This window comes from Pristiophorus japonicus, chromosome 2 (genome assembly GCF_044704955.1).
Source record: "Pristiophorus japonicus isolate sPriJap1 chromosome 2, sPriJap1.hap1, whole genome shotgun sequence".
NCBI classification, from domain to species: domain Eukaryota; kingdom Metazoa; phylum Chordata; class Chondrichthyes; family Pristiophoridae; genus Pristiophorus; species Pristiophorus japonicus.
The window spans coordinates 373,546,199-373,566,871 of record NC_091978.1 but is presented as its reverse complement, the minus strand read 5'-3'; the positions used below and the strand labels follow the sequence as shown (position 1 = coordinate 373,566,871).

At 46.1% G+C, this 20,673-nt stretch overlaps 1 protein-coding gene across 1 annotated transcript in view; it reads left to right on the top strand.

The window, feature by feature from the left end:
- LOC139251091 (sodium/hydrogen exchanger 9B2-like) overlaps positions 1 to 20,673 on the top strand; it is a 157,969-nt gene that overhangs the window by 115,139 nt on the left and 22,157 nt on the right. Inside the window, exon 9 of the mRNA XM_070873154.1 lies at positions 2,288 to 2,394. Coding sequence (XP_070729255.1) covers positions 2,288 to 2,394 — 107 coding nt within the window. The remainder of the gene's footprint in view (positions 1 to 2,287; positions 2,395 to 20,673) is intronic.

Sequence of the window (20,673 nt, the reverse complement as noted above, 5' to 3'; positions counted from 1 at the left end):
GCCAATCCTGTCACTGCTTTCCAAATGTTCTGCTATTTCATCTTTAATAATTGATTCCAATATTTTCCCCACTACTGATGTCAGGCTAACCGGTCTATAATTACCCGCTTGCTCGCTCTCTCCCTTTTAAAAAAGTTGTGTTACATTAGCTACCCTCCAGTCCATAGGAACTGATCCAGAGTCGATAGACTGTTGGAAAATGATCACCAATGCATCCACTATTTCTAGGGCCACTTCCTTAAGTACTCTGGGATGCAGACTATCAGGCCCTGGGGATTTATCGGCCTTCAATCCCATCAATTTCCCTAACACAATTTCCCGCCTAATAAGGATATCCTTCAGTTCCTCCTTAGCTGAGTCAGCCGTGGCTCAGTGGGCAGCACCCTCTCGCTTCTGGGTCAGACGGTTGTGGGTTCAAGTCTCACTCCAGGGACTTGAGCACAAATCTAGGCTGACACTCCCAGTGCAGTGCTGAGGGAGGGCCGCATTGTCGGAGGGGCAGTATAAAGGGAGTGCCGCACTGTCGGAGGGGCAGTACAGAGGGAGCACCGCACTGTGGGAGATACCGTCTTTCGGATGAGACGTTAAACTGATGTCCCGTCTGCTCTCTCTCCAGTAGCACAGGATCGCATCGATCACAGCAGTTCCTTTCCTCACCATGGGAGAACCGACACGTGTCTTGAAAACAAAAGAACTTGTATTTATATTGAGCCTCTCGTGCCCTCAGGACTAACCAAAATGTTCACAGCCGATGAATTACGTTTGAAGTATAATCAATATTGTTATGAAGGCCAATGCGCAGTCAGTTTTGAGCACAGCATGGTCCCAGAAACATAAAAATGTTTTGGTGTTAGTTGAGAGATGAATGTTGCTAGGACACTAGGAGAATTCCTTGTAAGACCTGAGAAAGAAAAAGAAAATAATTTGATGCTCTCAAAAAAACTTAACCTCCACAAATTAGGGTTGCCAACTGGCTTCAAATCTGAAAACAGATACTGCCGCTAATACTTTGTGTTGTAGCACATGGTAGATTACTTATCGCAGAGTGGAAACACTTTTGAATGAATGGCAGTGTCGCCTTGTTAATTCTGATCTCTGTATGTTACACAAGATATGTACATGAGAAATGGGAGCAGAAGTAGGCTATACGGCGTCTCCAGCCTGCTCTGCCATTCTATAAGGTCATGGCTGAACTTCTACATCAACTCCACTTCCCCGCCCGATCTCCATATCCCTTGGTTCCCTTTGTGCCCAGAAATCTCTAGATCTCAGTCTTGAATATACTCATCGACTGAGCATCTGCAGTCCTCTGGGGCAGAGAGGGCACATTCACACTACATGTTTGGCTTTGGTGTGAAATAATTTCAGCTCCACATCAATGCTGAACCTGTGTAATGTAAACTGGATGTTAAGGCCCGAACTGACTCCAAAGCAATGCAGAGCAAGTTTTTTCCCTCCAGGGAGTCTTGTTGTGCTTTGTGCCATTGTCACCTTGTATCCTGACTCCAGATTGAGGCTGCAAGTGCGATGTCGGTGGGAAGCAAATCCACTCCAGTTGCAGTATGGATGCGCCTTGAGAGACATGCATTACAGATTTGAAAAATCAAATGGTTACAAAGAATTATAATCAATCTTATGGTACCTATTGTTTGACTGAATGCAGTGTCATCAAGGAAACAAGTGAGAGTTGTTAAGCCTGTGAGTGTGATGAACCAAAACTAATATACATAGCTGAAAAACACCTTGGCTTATTGTGTCCCCTGAAGTCATTGAGCTCCCTGCAGTGCTGAGCTGGGTTAGTCCTCCGTCAGTTTTGCAATACCTGTACATGTTTAAACAAAAAAATGTGGAAGTTGATTGCATTTTGTAATTTTTTAACAGAGTATTTTCCATAGAACACCACAATTTCTGAGTTTAATTTAAGCAGATGGGGGTAAAATTGAGACGCGCCTTCCACTAAATTAACGCAATTAATATTTAGAGAAAATATCATGTTTGAAATGCCATGGAATCCAAAGAGCAAGGCTTGGGCTCCTCTCTGCTGTTCTCTAGTAATGTTTAACAATACCATGATAACATTGTTTTTAACTAAACTCAACTGAAAAGGAAAGTATGTTTATAGATTACATGTTCCAAAGAAAATTATATTGCACAATGTATACGGTAAGACAAGGTAATATAGTCTTAAAAGTGCCAATCATATGGCTGGTGTTGCTCTTAATTTTGGTTTTCTCAGTGTATAATTTCATTTGGAACTGAACAAATTAAATCCCACTTGTTTCTGAAGGTTCAATGATTTCCAATATACTCCGGGGATTTCTTGAAGTTCTCATTGGCATAGCAGCAGGAGCTGCTATTGGATTGTTCCTTCGATACTTCCCTAGCAGGGATCAGGTAAGGAGACACAGTTGGGTTTTTATAATTTTTGAAGATATTGTAAAATAAGAATATTACAAACATTATGTTAACCATATTAATAAAAGAGGACAGGCAGGTATTACTGCTGAAAATAAACTAGGTGTGGAACCCATTTGTTATTTTGTCAGTATTATTTTTTAAGTAATTAGAGCAAGGGTAGCTATTTTGAAACACTATACTTGTGTTTACTCTTCAGAGACCATAATCATGAGGCAGCTGTTCCCAGACGAATATTCACAAACTTCAAATCTTCTAAGCACATGCTGCATTTAGTTCTCTAACAACTAGCTACTCACAAAATTTGTTTTTCAAATAAAAGTTAGACAAGTTGTCTAACTTTTGTGACAATTCTTGTGCTACAGTGTTACTTTCTCAGAATTAAGCAAGATAATGTCTTGCCCTTCCTTATCCCTATGTTGTAGCTGGAAGACAGTAAGGTTCACAGATCAAACTGGCCGCCTTCATCCAAGCCAACCTCATAATCACATAAGAAATAGGAACAGGAGTAGGCCATTCAGCACCTCGAGCCTGCTCAGCCATTCAATAAGATCATGGCTGATCTGATCATGGACTCAGCTTCACTTCCCTGCCCGCTCCCCATAACCCCTTATCCCCTTATCGTTTAAGAAACTGTCTATTTCTGTCTTAAATTTATTCAATGTCCCAGCTTCCACAGCTCTCTTGAGGCAGTGAATTCCACAGTTTTACAACCTTCGATGAGAGAAGAAATTTCTCCTCATCTCTGTTTTAAATGGGCGGCCCCTTATTCTAAGGTCATGCCCTCTAGTTCTAGACTCCCCAATCAGTGGAAACATCCTCTCTGCATCCACCTTGTCAAGCCCCCTCATAATCTTATACGCTTCGATAAGATCACCTCTCATTCTTCTGAATTACAATGAGTAGAGGCCCAACCTACTCAACCTTTCCTCATAAGTCAATCCCCTCATCCCCGGAATCAACCAAGTGAACCTTCTCTGAACTGCCTCCAAAGTAAGTATATCCTTTCGTAAATATGGAAACCAAAACTGCACGCAGTATTTCAGGTGTGGCCTCACCAATACCCTGTATAACTGTAGCAAGATTTCCCTGCTTTTAAACTCCATCCCCTTTGCAATAAAGGCCAAGATTCCATTGGCCTTCCTGATCACTTGCTGTAGCTGCATACTATCCTTTTGTGTTTCATGCACAAGTACCCCCAGGTCCCGCTGTACTGCGGCACTTTGCAATCTTTCTCCATTTTTTCCTGCCAAAGTGCTCACACTTTTCAACATTATACTCTATCTGCCAAATTTTTGCCCACTCACTTAGCCTGTCTATGTCCTTTTGCAGATTTTTTGTGTCCTCCTCACACATTGCTTTTCCTCCCATCTTTGTATCGTCAGCAAACTTGGCTACGTTACACTCAATCCCTTCTTCCAAGTCATTAATATAGATTGTAAATAGTTGGGGTCCCAGCACTGATCCCTGTGGCACCCCACTAGTTACTGATTGCCAACCAGAGAATGAACCATTTATCCCGACTCTCTGTTTTCTGTTAGTTAACCAATCCTCTATCCATGCTAATATATTACCCCCAACCCCGTGAACTTTTATCTTGTGCAGTAACCTTTTATGTGGCACCTTGTCAATGCCTTCTGGAAGTCCAAATACACCACATCCACTGGTTCCCCTTTATCCACCCTGTTCGTTACATCCTCGAAGATGTTTGTTACAGCAAATTTGTCAAACGTGACTTCCCCTTCATAAATCCATGCTGACACTGCCTGACCGAATTATGCTTTTCCAAATGTCCTGCCACTGCTTCTTTAATAATGGACTCCAACATTTTCCCAACCATAGATGTTAGGCTAACTGGTCTATAGTTTCCTGCTTTTTGTCGGCACCTTTTTTTAAATAGGGGCGTTACATTTACAGTTTTCCAATCTGCTGGGACCTCCCCAGAATCCAGGAAATGTTGGTAAATTACAACCAATGCATCCACTATCCCTGCCGCTACTTCTCTTAAGATCCTAGGATACAAGCCATCAGGTCCAGGGGATTTATCTGCTTTTAGTCCCATTATCTTACTGAGTACCACCTCCTTAGTGATTGTGATTGTGTTAAGTTCCTCCCCTCCTATAGCCCCTTGACTATCCACTGTTGGAATATTGTTAGTGTCCTCTACCGTAAAGACTGATACAAAATATTTGTTCAGAGTTTCTGCCATCTCCATGTTCCCCATTACTAATTCCCTGGTCTCGTCCTCTAAGGGACCAACATTTACTTTAGCCACTCTTTTCCTTTTTATATATCTATAGAAACTCTTGCTATCTGTTTTTATATTTTGTGCTAGTTTACTTTCTTTATCATTTTTTTTAGTCGTTCTTTGCTGGCTTTTAAAAGCTTCCCCAGTCTTCTGTCCTCCCACTAGTTTTGACTACTTTGTATGCCCTTGTTTTTAATTGGATACCGTCCTTAATTTCCTTATTTAGCTACGGATGGTTATCTTTTCTCTTACACCCTTTCCTCTTCACTAGAATATATTTTTCTTGAGAGTTGTGAAATATCTCCTTAAATGTACACCACTGTTCATCAACCGTCCTACCCTTTAATCTATTTTCCCAGTCCACTTTACCCAACTCTGCCCTCATACCTTCATAATCTCCTTTATATCTCCATAAGCTTAGTACGTTGGTTAGAGATCCAACTTTCTCGTCCTCCATCTGGATTTGAAATTCAATCATGATATGATCACTCATTCCGAGGGGATCCTTTACTAGGAGATTGTTTATTAATCCTGTCTCATTTCACAGGACCAGATCTAAGATAGCCTGCCCCCTGGTTGGTTCCATTACATACTGCTCAAGAAACCCGTCCCTTATGCACTCTATGAACTCCTCCTCAAGGCTACCCTGACCAATTTGATTTGTCCAATCAATATGGAGGTTAAAATCACCCATGATTATTGCTGTTCCCTTTTTACAAGCCCCCACTATTTCCTGGTTTATGCTCCGACCAACACAGTTACTACTGTTAGTGGGCCTATAGACTACGCCCACCAGTGACTTTTTCCCTTATTGTTGCTTATCTCCACCCAAACTGTTTCAACATCCTTATCATTTGAGCCAATATCGTCTCTTACTATTGCAGTAATTCCATCCTTTATCAATAGAACTACCCCACCTCCTTTTCCTTTCTGTCTGTCCTTCCGGAATGTCAAATACCCCTGAATATTTAATTATTACAGACCTGGTCACCTTGCACATCTCTGTAATGGCTATCAGATCATACCCATTTGTCTCAATTTGTGTCGTGAACTCATCTATTTTGTTACAGATGCTACGTGTATTTAGACAAAGTGGTTTTAAGTTTGTGTTTTTATTTTTTCCTGCTTGTTTCCTCTCTCCTTGAAACTCACTTTCTTTATTTTTGCTTTCTAATTTCAGTTTTACTCCCCTCCCTACTGAATCTATTTTCAGGTTCCCATCCTCCTGCCAAGCTAGTTTAAACCCTCCCCAACAGCACTAGCAAACCCCTCCCCCGCAAGGATACTGGTCCCGACTCTGTTGAGGTGCAACCCGTCCGGCTTGTACAGGTCCCACCTCCCTCAGAAGCGATCCCAATGCCTCAGGAAACTCAAGCCCTCACGCCTGCACCATCTCTCCAGCCACGTATTCATCTGCTCTATCCTCCTATTTCTGTACTCACTAGCACGTGGCACTGGGAGTAATCCGGAGATTACTACCTTTTGAGGTCCTGCTTTTTAATCTCTCTCCTAGCGCCCTAAACTCTGCCTGCAGGACCTCATCCCTCTTCCTACCTATGTCATTGGTGCCGATGTGGACCACGACCTCTGGCTGTATACCCTCTCCCCCCAGAATGCCCTGCAGCCGCTCAGTGACATCCTTGACCCTGGCACCAGGGAGGCAACATACCATCCTGGAGTCACGTCTGCGGCCGTAGAAACGCCTGTCTGCTCCCCTGACTAGCGAATCCCCTACCATTATAGCTCTTCCATTCATGATCAATACTAATACGCCAAACATTTTAGGGAAATAAAGTGAACAACTTTAAGATCCAGCTTAAGATGCACAAAGGTAGTGTAGGTACCAGATCATGAGAGATTACTATTGCATGATTCATTGGGTCGGATCGGCTGGAACAATAACGGTGTGTTCATGACGCATGCTATTATTAATGCGCGAATTGGCCAGCAAGTTCAGGAGATTAAGATATGCGCCATAAATTGGGAGTCACCATAACCTGCTGGTCGATTTATGCTGCTCAGTTAATCTCCCCGTTATTTGCTGATTTGCACTTTATTTGCCCATTAAACTCGCCACAGAAAGTTAGGGCTTGTAATTAACAGCTCAAGCAGCATTTTAACGACGTGATATTTGTTAATGCAATGTCAGTCAACTTCTGGCCCAGAATGGGAACAATTTAAACCGTTTCATCTCATTCCTGCAGGTAGTCAATTGTTAGAGATTTTAAAATTTTTACATTTTTTCTTACTTCTGTCTTTCTTTCTCTCACTCTAAATCCACTTTCTCTCAATCCACTCTTTCATTGGTTCCCTTTATTTATCTTTCTGTACCTTAATTCACCCTCCTTCTCCATCGTTCCTCTGTTTCTGTCTCAATCCTGAAACCTGATTGGTTGAGGAGATGGACTGTTGGTCGCGCCGCGCCGTTATCAGCAAGTCACGGAGCAAAGCATGTTTGAGCCGAAGGGTGCGGAATAACAGTCTAACTAATGGCTCACTCCAGCTATATCCGGTCCGTTGTGTTTCTAAACATATAATATGTGTTTATATTGGTTCAGTGCACGTATCATTCCATTTCCAGTTTGTGCCTTCCCATCTCCTTATTGTCTGTTTGGTGTATCAGATTCTCCCTTAAGTATTGTTGTGCAGCTTGTGGACACTAAAGAAAATATATTGCCCCAAATGTGGAAAGAGTTTGGACCATGTTCTGTTCTGCAGTGAGAGTTTCTTGGGATTGATTTGCATCACTCATCCCTCAATACGTATCAGTGATCATGTTGTGTATTTGCTGTCTATTTTTACTGACTTAGTCAATTCAACAGCACACAGTGGTTTAGATGCTATTTTGTCAACAAGCAAGTTGAAGAAAGATTTCTAAAATAGTTGTTTTTAACTAAAATAGTTGTGTGTGATTACATGGTGTTGGCAAATCATTGAACCTAAGCAGGAGTTGCCCTATATGCGGTAAGGTAATGATACACCTACAGTTTATAGCAGTATGGCGCTGTATGTTTTTGTGATTTTTACCATAATTGCCAGTTAGCACTGAACTAACTACACCTGAAACATTATGTACGATGACTAAAATGCAATTAACCAAATTATTAGGTATTAGTACTGACTAAACTTCAGACAACCTGCAATTTTCTGCGTTAATTTCTTAAAAATGTAATCAGGCCTAACCCCTAATAAGTGGCCGTGTTAATGTTTTAGTGCTTGTTTACTAATCTATTATAGCTGTGTTTGAGTGATGTGGAAAGTGTGCGCTTGAAGCTAATGTTACTGCCAGTGGGGTTGTACTATCAATGACTGTGATAGTGATGACTCTCAGCAATTTGGACTTGAGAGTTGGAAAGCAACACAAAGAGCCTGCTGGTAGTTATCTTCTTTCAGAAGATAGATCATCTTACGAAGGTTGAGGATTGAAGAAGAAGTGCGTACACATTAAGTTGCTTTGGGAATGTTCCATGATGTCAACATTCTGGGAACAGAGCATGGCTTGCAAATTGTTTAAAAGCCTCACTTCATATGGTTGCTTGATTTAATTTATTTTGCCTGAAAAGTGGGGAAAATATCTTTTTCTGCCCCTCCTCTCCATTCTAAAATACTTTTTCACAAGGGTAGTGACTGTCCTTCAGTACCTTACAGTTCCTGTTCTTCATGTCAGTGTTTGTTGGCTGTTGAACAACAGGAGGCACTATGCGCCTTGCCTGTCCATGCAAGTACGTTTCACACCATAGGATTACTAAATTGTTTTCAAGAATGGGAACACATATTGCATTTTACCCTCACTAACTTAGCACACACCCGGCGTTATTTTGTTCAAGTGAACTAACTCAGCAGAGATCACAAATTGAGCCTGCGATCTTGCTGGTCTTTGTGGCTAAGTACCACATCACATGGTGACCTTATTAACAGCATTCAGGAATAGCCCCAGATATGACTTTCTTTTGCGAACTTGACATCAGAAAAGATGCTTGAGGGGATCATTAGGGATGCAATATATGATTACTTAGACAGAGAAGGCCATTTCAGGGACACCCAGCATTGCTTCTGGAAAAGAAGGTTGGTTAGGGTCACTTACCAATTTGATTATATTTTGTGAAGAAGTCACTAGGAATATGGATGAGGGCATTCTGGTAGACATTATCAGAGAAATTTACAGCACAGAAGAAGTGTCCGCACGGGCCGACCAAGAGCTATCCAGCCTAATCCCACTTTCCAGCTCTCGGTCCGTAGCCCTGTAGGTTACGGCACTTTAAGTGCACATCCAAGTATCTTTTAAATGTGGTGAGGGTTTCTGCCTCTGCCAACCTTGCAGGCAGTGAGTTCCAGACCCCCACCACCCTCATATCTCCTCTAAACCTCCCCCCATTACTTTAAATCTGTGCCCCTGGTTGTTGACCCCTCTGCCACGGGAAACAGGTCCTTTCGATTCACTCTATCCAGGCCCCTCATAATTTTATACACTTCAATCAGGTCTCACCTCAGCCTCCTCTGTTCCAAAGAAACCAGACCCAGCATCTCCAATCTTTCCTCATAGCCAAAATTGTCCAGTCCAGGCAACATTCTTGTAAACCTCCTCTGCACCCTTTCCAGTGCAATCACATCTTTCTTGTAATGTGGTGACCAGAACTGCACGCAGTACTCCAGCTGCGGCCTAAAACAGTGTTTTAGACAGTTCAAGCATTACCTCCTTGCTCTTGTATTCCATGCTTCGACCTATAAAGGTAAATATTTCATATGCCTTCTTAACCACCTTGTCTTCCTGGCCTGCTACCTTCAGGGATCTGTGGACCTGCACTCCAAGGTCCCTTTGTTCCTCTACACTTTTCAGTGTCCTACCATTTAATGTGTATTCCCTTGCCTTGTTAGACCTCCCCAAATGCATTACCTCACACTTATCCGGATTGAATTCCATTTGCCACTGTTCTGCCCACCAGACCAGTACATTGATTTCTTCCTGCAATTCACACTTTTCTTTTACAGGACAGAGAGTGGAGAGCACCAGTTCCCACTGTCACAGGACAGAGAGTGGACAGCACCAGTTCCCACTGTCACAGGACGGGAGAGTGGAGAGCGCCAGTTCCCACTGTCACAGGACGGGAGAGTGGAGAGCACCAGTTCCCGCTGTCACAGGACAGAGAGTGGAGAGCACAGTTCCCACTGTCACAGGACAGAGAGTGGAGAGCACCAGTTCCCACTGTCACAGGACAGAGAGTGGAGAGCACCAGTTCCCACTGTCTCAGGACAGAGAGTGGAGCGCACCAGTTCCTACTGTCACAGGAGAGAGCATGGAGAGCACCAGTTCCCACTGTCACAGGATGGGAGAGTGGAGAGCACCAGTTCCCACTGTCACAGGACAGAGAGTGGAGAGCACCAGTTCCCACTGTCACAGGACAGAGAGTGGAGAGCACCAGTTCCCACTGTCACAGGACGGGAGAGTGGAGAGCACCAGTTCCCACTGTCACAGGACAGAGAGTGGAGAGCACCAGTTCCCACTGTCACAGGACAGAGAGTGGAGAGCACCAGTTTCCACTGTCACAGGTCAGAGAGTGGAGAGCACCAGTTCCCACTGTCACAGGACAGAGAGTGGAGAGCACCAGTTCCCACTGTCACAGGACAGAGAGTGGAGAGCACCAGTTCCCACTGTCACAGGACAGAGAGTGGAGAGCACAGTTCCCACTGTCACAGGACAGAGAGTGGAGAGCACCAGTTCCCACTGTCACAGGACGGGAGAGTGGAGAGCACCAGTTCCCACTGTCACAGGACAGAGAGTGGAGAGCACCAGTTCCCACTGTCACAGGACGGGAGAGTGGAGAGCACCAGTTCCCACTGTCACAGGACGGGAGAGTGGAGAGCACCAGTTCCCACTGTCACAGGACGGGAGAGTGGAGAGCACCAGTTCCCACTGTCATAGGACAGAGAGTGGAGAGCACCAGTTCCCACTGTCACAGGAGCATCCAGTCGTGCCCCGGTAACTGCCCCCAAAGGAAGTGGAGTGTGGGAAATTGCACTTTGCTTCCATTGAGGGGGGAGCAGGACTTCCACGCTGGGGGCTAAAATTCCCTGCCCCAGAAGGTTACCGCCTCCAAGATGGGAGTCTGTGCGGGGAGGCAGAGGGAAGATGAGGGGAGACGGGGGCGGGGGATGGAGGGGAGAGTGGTGGAGGTGAGGGGCGGAGAAACCCAGGGCGGGGGACAGGAGGGGCCACATTGCAGCGGAGGCCTGTGGGGGTGAAGTGTGTTGGAGGGGCGGGCCTGGGGGCTCTGTGCCTCGGTGCGGGGAGTGTTCAGAGTGGGGTGGACGGGGTTGACTGCGCAGATGGCGGTTGGTGGATGTGGTGTGATTGGCGTCGCGGGGGCGTGGCTCCGGGGTGGCCGGGGCTGGGAGCTCGACATCCGGGGGTGTTCGGCATTTGAGAAGGATTCTGACGGGACTGGGCGGGTTGGGTGCGGGGGGAGTGTTCCCGGTGTTGGGTGGGTCCGGAGTCGGCAGGGGGGGGCACGCTCTTGGGATGGGGGGTGGGCTGTTTGGGGCTGAGATTGGGAGAGACTTCTTCACTCGGGGAGTTGTTGGCCTGTGGGGTTCCCTGCCGCGGAGAGTTGTTGATGCCAGTTCATTGGATGTGTTCGGGAGGGAGTTGAATGTGGTCCTTGCGGCTGGGGGGGCTCGTGGGGTGTGGAGGGGGCGGCGGGGGCATGGGGGGGAGGTGCTGGGGTGGGTGATCAGCCATGATCTTGTTGAATGGCGGTGCAGGCTCGAAGGACCGAATGGCCTACTCCTGCACCTATTTTCTATGTTTCTATGTTTCTTCTCATTATCAACCACACAGCCTATTTTAGTGTCATCTGCAAACTTCTTAATCATACCCCCTGCATTCAAGTCCAAGTCATTGATGTATACCACAAAAAGCAACATTGTCTCAGAAAGCTTTTGATAAGGTACTGCATAAGAAACTTCTCTACAAGATAGAATCTTCTGCAATTAATTGTAATTAGTGGAGCATAAATGCCGGCATGGATTGCTTGGGCCGAATGGCCTGTTTCTGTGCCGTATATCCTATGTAGTCTACACTGCATTGAGAATTGGCTAATAGCCCATAGGCAGAAAGTGATTATCGATGGATTTGGATCTACTTGGAGACTGGTCACCAATGGTGTCCCACAGGGACTGGTGTTGGGACTGTTGCTATTTACTATTTTCATTCATGATCCAATGTAGGTGTTGGGGGAATGAGCTGCAAGTTTGCAAACAATACCAATATATGTGCAAGAGTCAGGGTTGTAGAGGATGCTCAACTACTTCAGGCAGGTCCAGATGAGTTGGGGGACTGGGCCTGTGACTGGCAAATGGCATTTAACTTGGCAAAGTGCAATGTTATGCATTAGGGCAGGGTGAATGATGAACACACACGCCCTTCAGGGAAAAGAACTAAAGCCAGTGGAGAAAGAGATCTGGGCATTTTAGTGCATCAATATCTAAAGGTAAATGACCAATGTCACGAAGCCAATAAGGTGCAAGTGTGCATTTACAGGACAATTCATTCACTATAAAATAAAGCATACCATGTTGTCCTTGTACAAGACCTTGGTTAGGCCCGAGTTGGAATACAGTGTCCAGTCTTAGGGCTCAATTTTGCCTAAGCCCACTTTTTGGTGTATTGCCAGAGTTACACCTGTTTTTCTAGGCCAGAAATATTTTGCCAAAGTTTACCCGATGTATAATTCAAATTTGGCGCCGCGCAGCGTGTCCAGTCGCCTCGGGGGGTGGAGCCTGTTGTCTGCGCCGAAAAACAATGCCGCACCTTCTGCGCATGTGCGATTAAAAAAAAAAGACGTTTTTGACGTATCAATGGACACACATGCGCAGTACAGCTCCAGGTTGGCAGTCGGCCATTTTTAAAGAGCCAGTTGTGAGTGTGAGAAGGAGTGCTGTGTGAGAGCATTGGAAAAATCGCAGCTGCAGCAGTACAAGAAGCAACGCAGTGCAAGGACCAAGAATTTCTCGCAGGATGAAGTGGAGGCACTAGTTACTGTGATTGAGAACAGATGGCAGGAGCTGGACACCAGCAGAGGTCCCACCCAAAGAAATGAAGAAACGCTGGAACCAAGTTGCAGAAGATTACTGCGCAATGGTGACCACCACGAGATCTGGAGGCCAGTGTAAAAAGAAGTGGCAGGATCTTGGTCAAGAAGTTAGTGTAAGTAATATTTTCATTTATTCAATGCAATTGCAATTGTAAATGTGACCAGCTGCATATGTCCCACCCAGCAGAAAGACACTCTCTCTAAAAAGTTGCATTTTCATATTTGCAGAGGAAGGTGGCAGATAATAAAAGGGGAAGAACTCGAACAGGAGGAGGCCCGGCAAATCTGCAGCCACTGACACCCTTGGAAGACAGGGTCGCTGCTTTGATGGATCCTGCCTGGAGAAAAGCAACCACCACTGCACAAGCTGGGCCCACACTTGAGAGAGAGGGTAAGTCCTGTAAATTCCACAGTCTGACTTTGCTAAATGTTAAGTACTGCGCGAGCTAGCCATGCTTCGGTTCATGGGGATGTCTCCATCAGCTACGCTTCGGTTGATGCAATGTGCTATCATTCATCGTGGTCCTTCAAATCAGCCTGCTGCCTGTGCTGTGTGAGTCTACTCATGCCCCCCCTGCCCCCTCCTCTGCTGCTAACCATTTGTCTGTTCTGTTATATTTTGCAGAACTTGAGGCCAATCCTGACGATGCAGAAGAAGATTCAGATGAGGACGAGCCTGAAAAGGAGAACATCTTCCATTCCCACCCTCCAGAACATGGAGGTGAGGGGGAGGGGATGAATGAAGCCCCCACTGTTTTACTGACTTTGGAGGAGGTGCAGGTGCCGCCCATTGAGGTGCCAGCCCCTTCCGTGATTAGTGGTCTGAGTGTTGGTGGGACATTCCATGGTTTCCTAACGTCCGAGGCTGCGGGTCCCAGTGGTGGGGTGTGAGCCACACCCAGGGTGAGGAGGGGAAGGAGAGCTCGACCGCCCTCTCCGGAGATGCAGGATTTAACAGATGTGCTTCGGATGATGGCAATGAGTGGGAAGAGCATCGATCTGACACGATCACTCCTGAACAACATCAGTGGGGTGGGTGATGAGTAGCGGAATTGTCGGGAGAAGTAACAGCAATCTCACGAGAAATGGGAACGATGTCCGGGACCATGAGGGAGGGAATATCTCAGTCAGCTGAAACCATGTCAGTGACCGTGAGGGAGGGAATATCACAGGTAGCTGATGCGCTGTCAGTAAACATCAGGGAGGGAATGTCACAGGTAGTTGAGACAGTTTTGCTCAACATGAGGGAGGGAATGTTGCAGGTCGTTGAAACACTGTCAGGGTTCATGAGGGACGGCATGTTGGAGTTAGCTGCTGCAATAAGGGAACATGCCCAGACCCCGCGTCCATTCCACATTGCCGCCTGGGCGCTCCACGTTGCCGCCTCCACACCCACCCCCCCTCAACAGGTGCGCACTACTCGAGATGTTAGAAAGAATAAGCTTGGTACCAACCCCAGAAACACTGCCACCGCCTGTGGGCAGGGGTGGTGGGGTCACCAAGAACAAGCGCGGCGGGTATCTTAGAATAACGTGGAGGAGAGATGGGTGCAGCTTTTCTTTGCTGCTGTTGTTATTATTCATCATCATCATAGGCAGTCCCTTGAATTCAAGACTTGCTTCCACTCTAAAAGTGAGTTCTTAGGTGACTGAGCAGTCCAATATGGGAATTACAGTCTCTGTCACAGGTGGGACAGACAATGGTTGAGGGAAGGGGTGGGTGGGACTGGTTTGCCGCACCTCCTTCCGCTGCCTGCGCTTGATTTCTGCATGCTCTCAGCGACGAGACTCGAGGTGCTCAGCGCCCTCCCGGATGCACTTCCTCCACTTAGGGTGGTCTTTGGCCAGGGACTCCCAGGTGTCAGTGGGGATGTTGCATTTTATCAAGGAGACTTTGAGGATGTCCTTGAAACGTTTCCTCTGCCCACCTGGGGCTCGCTTGCCGTGTAGGAGTTCCGAGTAGAGCGCTTGCTTTGAGAGTCTTGTGTCAGGCATGCGAACAATGAGGCCCGCCCAACAGAGCTGGTCGAGTGTGGTCAGTGCTTCGATGCTGGGGATGTTGGCCTGATCGAGGACGCTAACATTGGTGCATCTGTCCTCCCAGGGGATTTGCAGGATCTTGCGGCGACATCGTTGGTGGTATTTCTCCAGCGATTTGAGGTGTCTACTGTATATGATCCATGTCTCTGAGCCATATAGGAGGGCGGTTATCACTACAGCCCTGTAGACCATGAGCTTGGTGGCAGATTTGAGGGCCTGATCTTCGAACACTCTCTTCCTCAGGCAGCCGTCCTCCACATTATTCTAAGACGCCCGCCGAAGGCTGCCTGGCACAGTGGAGGCGGTGTTGAAACTCGTCGTCAATGTCTGCCCTTGCTGATAATAGGCTCCCGAGGTATGGAAAGTGGTTGTTGTTACTGATGTAACGGTTCTTAAATTAAAAGATTTTTGTAAGTTATGTAAATTTACAAGTTTAAAAGTTAGTAAGTGATCTTAAAGTTTGTAAGTGATTGTATCTGAAAACTTTAAAGTTTGATACAAGAATAATTTTATTAAAGTTAAGTTAAGTACATAGAACTGTTTGTTAAACTTTTGAATAAAATATATTTTACATTAAATCTGAATCATTTCCATTATTTGTTCCATTATTAACACAACTTTTGAAGTAAACAAGAATCATTTCCATCATTCGTTCCATTAACACAACACAACATTATGGAACCGGTCCAAACAGTAACATGATCCATGTGTAATAGTTATTGCTGAGCCTTCAGGCAGCAAAGCGTTCATGGATGAGCTGCTGGCGCAAGGCTCGAGCAATCGTTAAAGGGGCACGATGGCCTGCCTTCCTCTGCCGTTGTGCTCCGGGTTCAGATCGTTGCATGGCTTCCTCGTCCTCATCCTTCTCCTCATCATCTGCATCTTCCTCATCATTATCATCAGCCACTCTCACCGCCGGTGGGTCTTCTCCTACCAGCTGCTGCTGCCTCATGATGGCTAAGTTATGCAGTATGCAATTCACAACAGTGAACTGACCGACAATCTCAGGGGAGTATAGCAAGTAGCCTCCGAAATGGTCCAGGCATCGGAAACACTGTTTCAAGATGCCAATGGTCCTCTCTTTGATGCTGTGTGTCGCAATGTGCGACATGTTATATTCCCGGTCACCTTCCGTCAGGGTTACGCGTAGCGGCGTCATGAGCCAGGTGGTGAGGCTGTCCCTTTTCATCAAGGCCTCCACCCGCCAAAGTGCCGCCTATGGCCACCGAGGTACAGGACGGTACTTTGGGCAGGATATTCATCGCCGAGGTCCCTCGAAGGTTAGCAGGGGGCAAATGGACGACGTATGCCGCCAATTTGGGCGGCAGTGGGCGGGAGGTCTCATTCTCGGCCCAAGTGCCGCTGAGGATGGAGTTGGGCCCATGGAGGATCGAAGACCTGAAAAAAAATTTACAGTTAAAAAATAAAAAAACTATCTGAAGACCTTCAGGGGACGCCATCCAGGTCGGTCGCTGTTGAAATTTTTTTTTTTTAAATGTTCACTTACTTTTTTTTCAGGTTCTTCAAACTTACCGTCGGGGACAGACCAGCCTCCAGCCGGCGCATTCTGCCGCCGACTCCTGCTCGCAAGAACCTGGGAGCTTGGCGGACAGGAGGTCAGTTGCGTCGCTCGGCCGTCTGCTGACGTCAGCGGGTGGTTCCCGGCGCTCTCCCTTCCCGCCCGCTCCAGCCATCTCCAAAGTGGCACTGGGTAGATCTTCAGGACGAATGTTGGTGGCAACGGGTGGTGAGATGATGAATTTCGGCCCCTTTGTCTCCCAGTAGCCAGCTCTGCCCTTTTGGCTGTTGCTGAAACATGGCAGATATAATGCACTCATGTAGGATGAATGCATCATGGGTGCTCCCAGGGTACCTTGCATCAACTGACATGATGTCACACACGAGCTGTACATTAATGGAGTGGAAGCCTTTTCTGTTCCTGTCTATCTTGGAATCCTCAAAAGGTGCTCGCAAGGTGATATGGGAACAATCAATGCAACCCATATCTTTGGGAAGCCAGCAATCCTGGAGAAGCCCACAACCCTGTCACGCATTGCTTGGGCGGTCATGGGAAACTTAATGTAGTCATTGCTCCAGGCTTATACTGCAGCTGTACCTGCCGAATGCAGACATGTGTTGCATGTTGAGAGATGACGCACACATCCCCAGTTGTAGCTTGGAAGGATCCGGAGGTACAGAATGAAAGTGCAGCTGTAACCTTCACTTCAACTGACGCTTCTAGGTTGCAGGTCTGCTTACACCAACTCACAGATCTCAGTTACAACTTCTTTGCGGAAACCCAGCCTTCTAACACAATCTGCATCACTCAGGTGCAGGTACGAATGCCTGTCTCGATATACCCGACGTGGGTAAGGCCTCCTGCCCAGCACCCTACGGGCTCTGATGTTTCTCATTCGATGACATTGAACCAGTTGTCTGCTACGTAGCACCATCATGCAGAAGGCTCGCACAAGGTATGGCGTTGTCAATATTGCTCCCATAGTTAAATTTTACCTTTGCAAGAAGCTCAAAATGGCAGGAAGGCAGGACAGGTTCTTTGTTCTCTTTCCCCAAGGTCTGTATGGATGGACCACACCCAGGTCTTGTGACTTCCCCCTCTCACCTCGCGCCCTCCCCCCAATGCGCCCCCCCCCCCCCAATTAATTGCAGTCTTGTGACTTCTCCCCCCCCCCCCCGCCCAAACTCGTTGCAGTCTTGTGCCTAGTGCAGCCGATCGCCACCTCCCTCCTCGGGCTCAGTGCAGCATCCTTCCGATCACCACCTCCCTCCCCCCGCCCCGGGCTTGTTTTCCAGCTGAGCCCCTGTGTCCGGGCATGGGCCGATTCTGACAGCTGACGCTATGACCCCCCTCCAACCCTGCTTGAAGACGTATATGGTGGTATGTGAGTAAAAAAAAATAATTTAAATTTCAAAAATCCAAGAAACTTCCATGTACTCCATTGAAAGATTTTTTTAAAGTTGTTGTTTATGGATATTTCAAGTATTAGAGACTCCCTCCAACAACTTCGATGAAAAACAATGGCGTAGTTTTTTCAATGTGCGCTGCATCCTGTTAACTCACCAGAAGGTTTATCGGGAGGGAGTGGCCAGATACGCCGACCTAGGATAAAAATATTTTGGGCAAGCTGCGAAAAATGCTGAAATCTGACGCAGACATGAGGGAACGTCAAAAAAACCTAACCTAGAGAAATCGTAACTAAAGCTAATTCCAGGGGGAAACTTTGAATTCAATAATTATGCTAGAAAAAACGGCGCGCGCCAAAAAAAACGGCGCAAATGATCCGGGAAAATTGAACCCTTAGTCTCCTCACATAGTGGATGATATTAACATAGAAACGTAGAAACATAGAAAATAGGTGCAGGAGTAGGCCATTCGGCCCTTCGAGCCTGCACCACCATTCAATATGATTATGGCTGATCATGCAACCTCAGTACCCCTTTCTTGCTTTCTCTCCATACCCCTTGATTCCTTTAGCCGAAAGGGCCAAATCTAACTCCCTTTTGAATATATCCAATGAACCGGACTCAACAACTCTCTGTGGTAGAGAATTCCAAAGGTTCACAATTCTCTGAGTGAAGAAGTTTCTCCTCATCTCGGTCCTAAATGGCTTACCCCTTATCCTTAGACTGTGACCCCTGGTTCTGGACTTCCCCAACATTGGGAACATTCTTCCTGCATCTAACATGTCCAGTCCCGTCAGAATTTTATATGTTTCTATGATGATCCCCTCTCATTCTTCTAAATTCCAGTGAATATAAGTCTAGTCGATCCAGTCTTTCTTCATTTGTCAGTCCTGCCATCCCAGGAATCAGTCTGGTGAACCTTCGCTGCACTCCCTCAATAGCAAGAACGTCCTTCCTCAGATTAGGAGACCAAAACTGTACACAATATTCCAGGTGTGGCCTCACCAAGGCCCTGTACAACTGCAGTAAGATATTGAAGCTTGGAAAAGGTGCTGAGAAGGGCCACTGAATTAATTCCCAGTTTAAAGCATCTTGGTTACCGAGATAGGCACAAAGAGCTGGGTTTCTCTACTTCAGGAGTGATTTGATCTGGGTTTATAAGATGAAGAGATTAGATTGTGTTTGTATAGATAAGTTGTTTCAAGTCAATAAGTTGGGAGGACCAGGGGAGTTATGCAAGGGCAGAACTAGGCTAGACGTTAGGAGGTGGTTCTTTTCCCCGAGAATAGTGGACCCGTGGAATAGGTTGTTGAATTGTATGATGAATGCTCTTTAGCTGAATTCCTTCAAGCAAGAGCTGGTCCAGCTTCTGGCTGGGGTGCAGATCACCAGGTTATCTTGTAATGTCGATTACAGGCAGGGTGGTCTCCTGGAATAGTTTTGATTGCCAAAGAGGGGGTTAGAGAGGAATGTTTGAGATATTTTTCCCAAAATTGGCCTGGGTTTTTATCTGGTTTTTCGTCTCACCCAGGAGATCACATGGCTCCAGGTAGGGTGGGCAGTGAATGTATTGTGGTGCATAAAACATTCAACTGTAAGGGACAGGCTGGATGGACCAGTCGGTCTTCTTCTGCCTGTCATTTTTTTGTATGTTTATTTACTCCAATAATCATGCTTCAGCAATTGCTCATCAGCTTTGCTTTTGAATGCCTTCCTATAGGAGACAGATTTCCAGACAACGAGGCTGTTGAGTCCCCAGCAGAAATATTTAAAACACCACATCTCTTGCTCCATGCATCCATTTTAGACTTCTAGAGATTGTTGAGGCAGTGTTTCCTTGTTCCTGGCACAAACATGGATATCTAGCTTCTGCACCAACAACTCTCGTGATTCTCTCCTTTTATAACTTTGCAAAAGGACCATCAGCCCTGCTACATTTCCCTGATGTATGAGAGAGGACTCTGGCCTGAATTAGGTTATTCTCTCACGGCTTTGGACACAAGGTAGGGTATTCCTACAAGCTGCCAAGCAGGGCTACAGCATTCCATCACTGGCTAGATATAAGCTTCAACTGCAAGCTATTGATAGTGACCATTATAGCTCAACTTCCATAAAGATTTCCAATCTCTACCAGGTTTTTCAGCCCTCAAAGCCAAATAACTTTGCAACGTAAGAATTTACAGTCTTTGTAGAATGGAGATGAGTTTATCAAGACCAATACATCTTTCCCTACAAAGTCAGGATTTAGTCTTGCTTGTCTAGATATAGCATTTATCCACCTGCTATCTTGTTCAATCTGTATCTTCCTGCGGTAATTCAGCTACAACTTGTCTCAGATAGAGAGCTAACTACTCTGGCAGTGACACCCGTAAACAGATGTGCACAGGGTCAGTGATGAATATGATAAACAGACTGGGCTAAGTGTGCTTCCCTGCTACAATAAGATAGCTGTCCAGTTGTATGACTTGAAGTATTTCCAGTTCAGCAGATCACCATGTATATGCCCAAGGGAGCAGTTTCTCAATGAAACCATATTCCTATTCCTCATCAATTGTTGTGTAAAATTGGCAGTGCCAACTGGACATCAAGAAGGTTGTTCCATTTCTGGATCCTGCGATCAAGAGGGCTCTTTATCCAAACTGATGGCCAGATTAACATGATTAGCTCAGCTGTGTTGTGACTGGTTTTTGTTCCACAGCTTTCTATTTTGGGAATTATTTGTACTGCTGATACCGCTCCTTATCTTGTATTTCTTTAATGTAAATATATGTGTTCAAACCCTTTTGTCTTGTATTGCGTGAGTCTGGTGAGATTGAATAATAATGGCTAACTAGGTGAAATTACAAAGCAGTAATCGGGGGGGGCTCAGGCGATATGAGAAACAATAGGAGCAAAACGTGAATGTTTTTAACCACCACCTGAGGCTTGAGGTTAGATTAGTGGCTTGAAATTACTG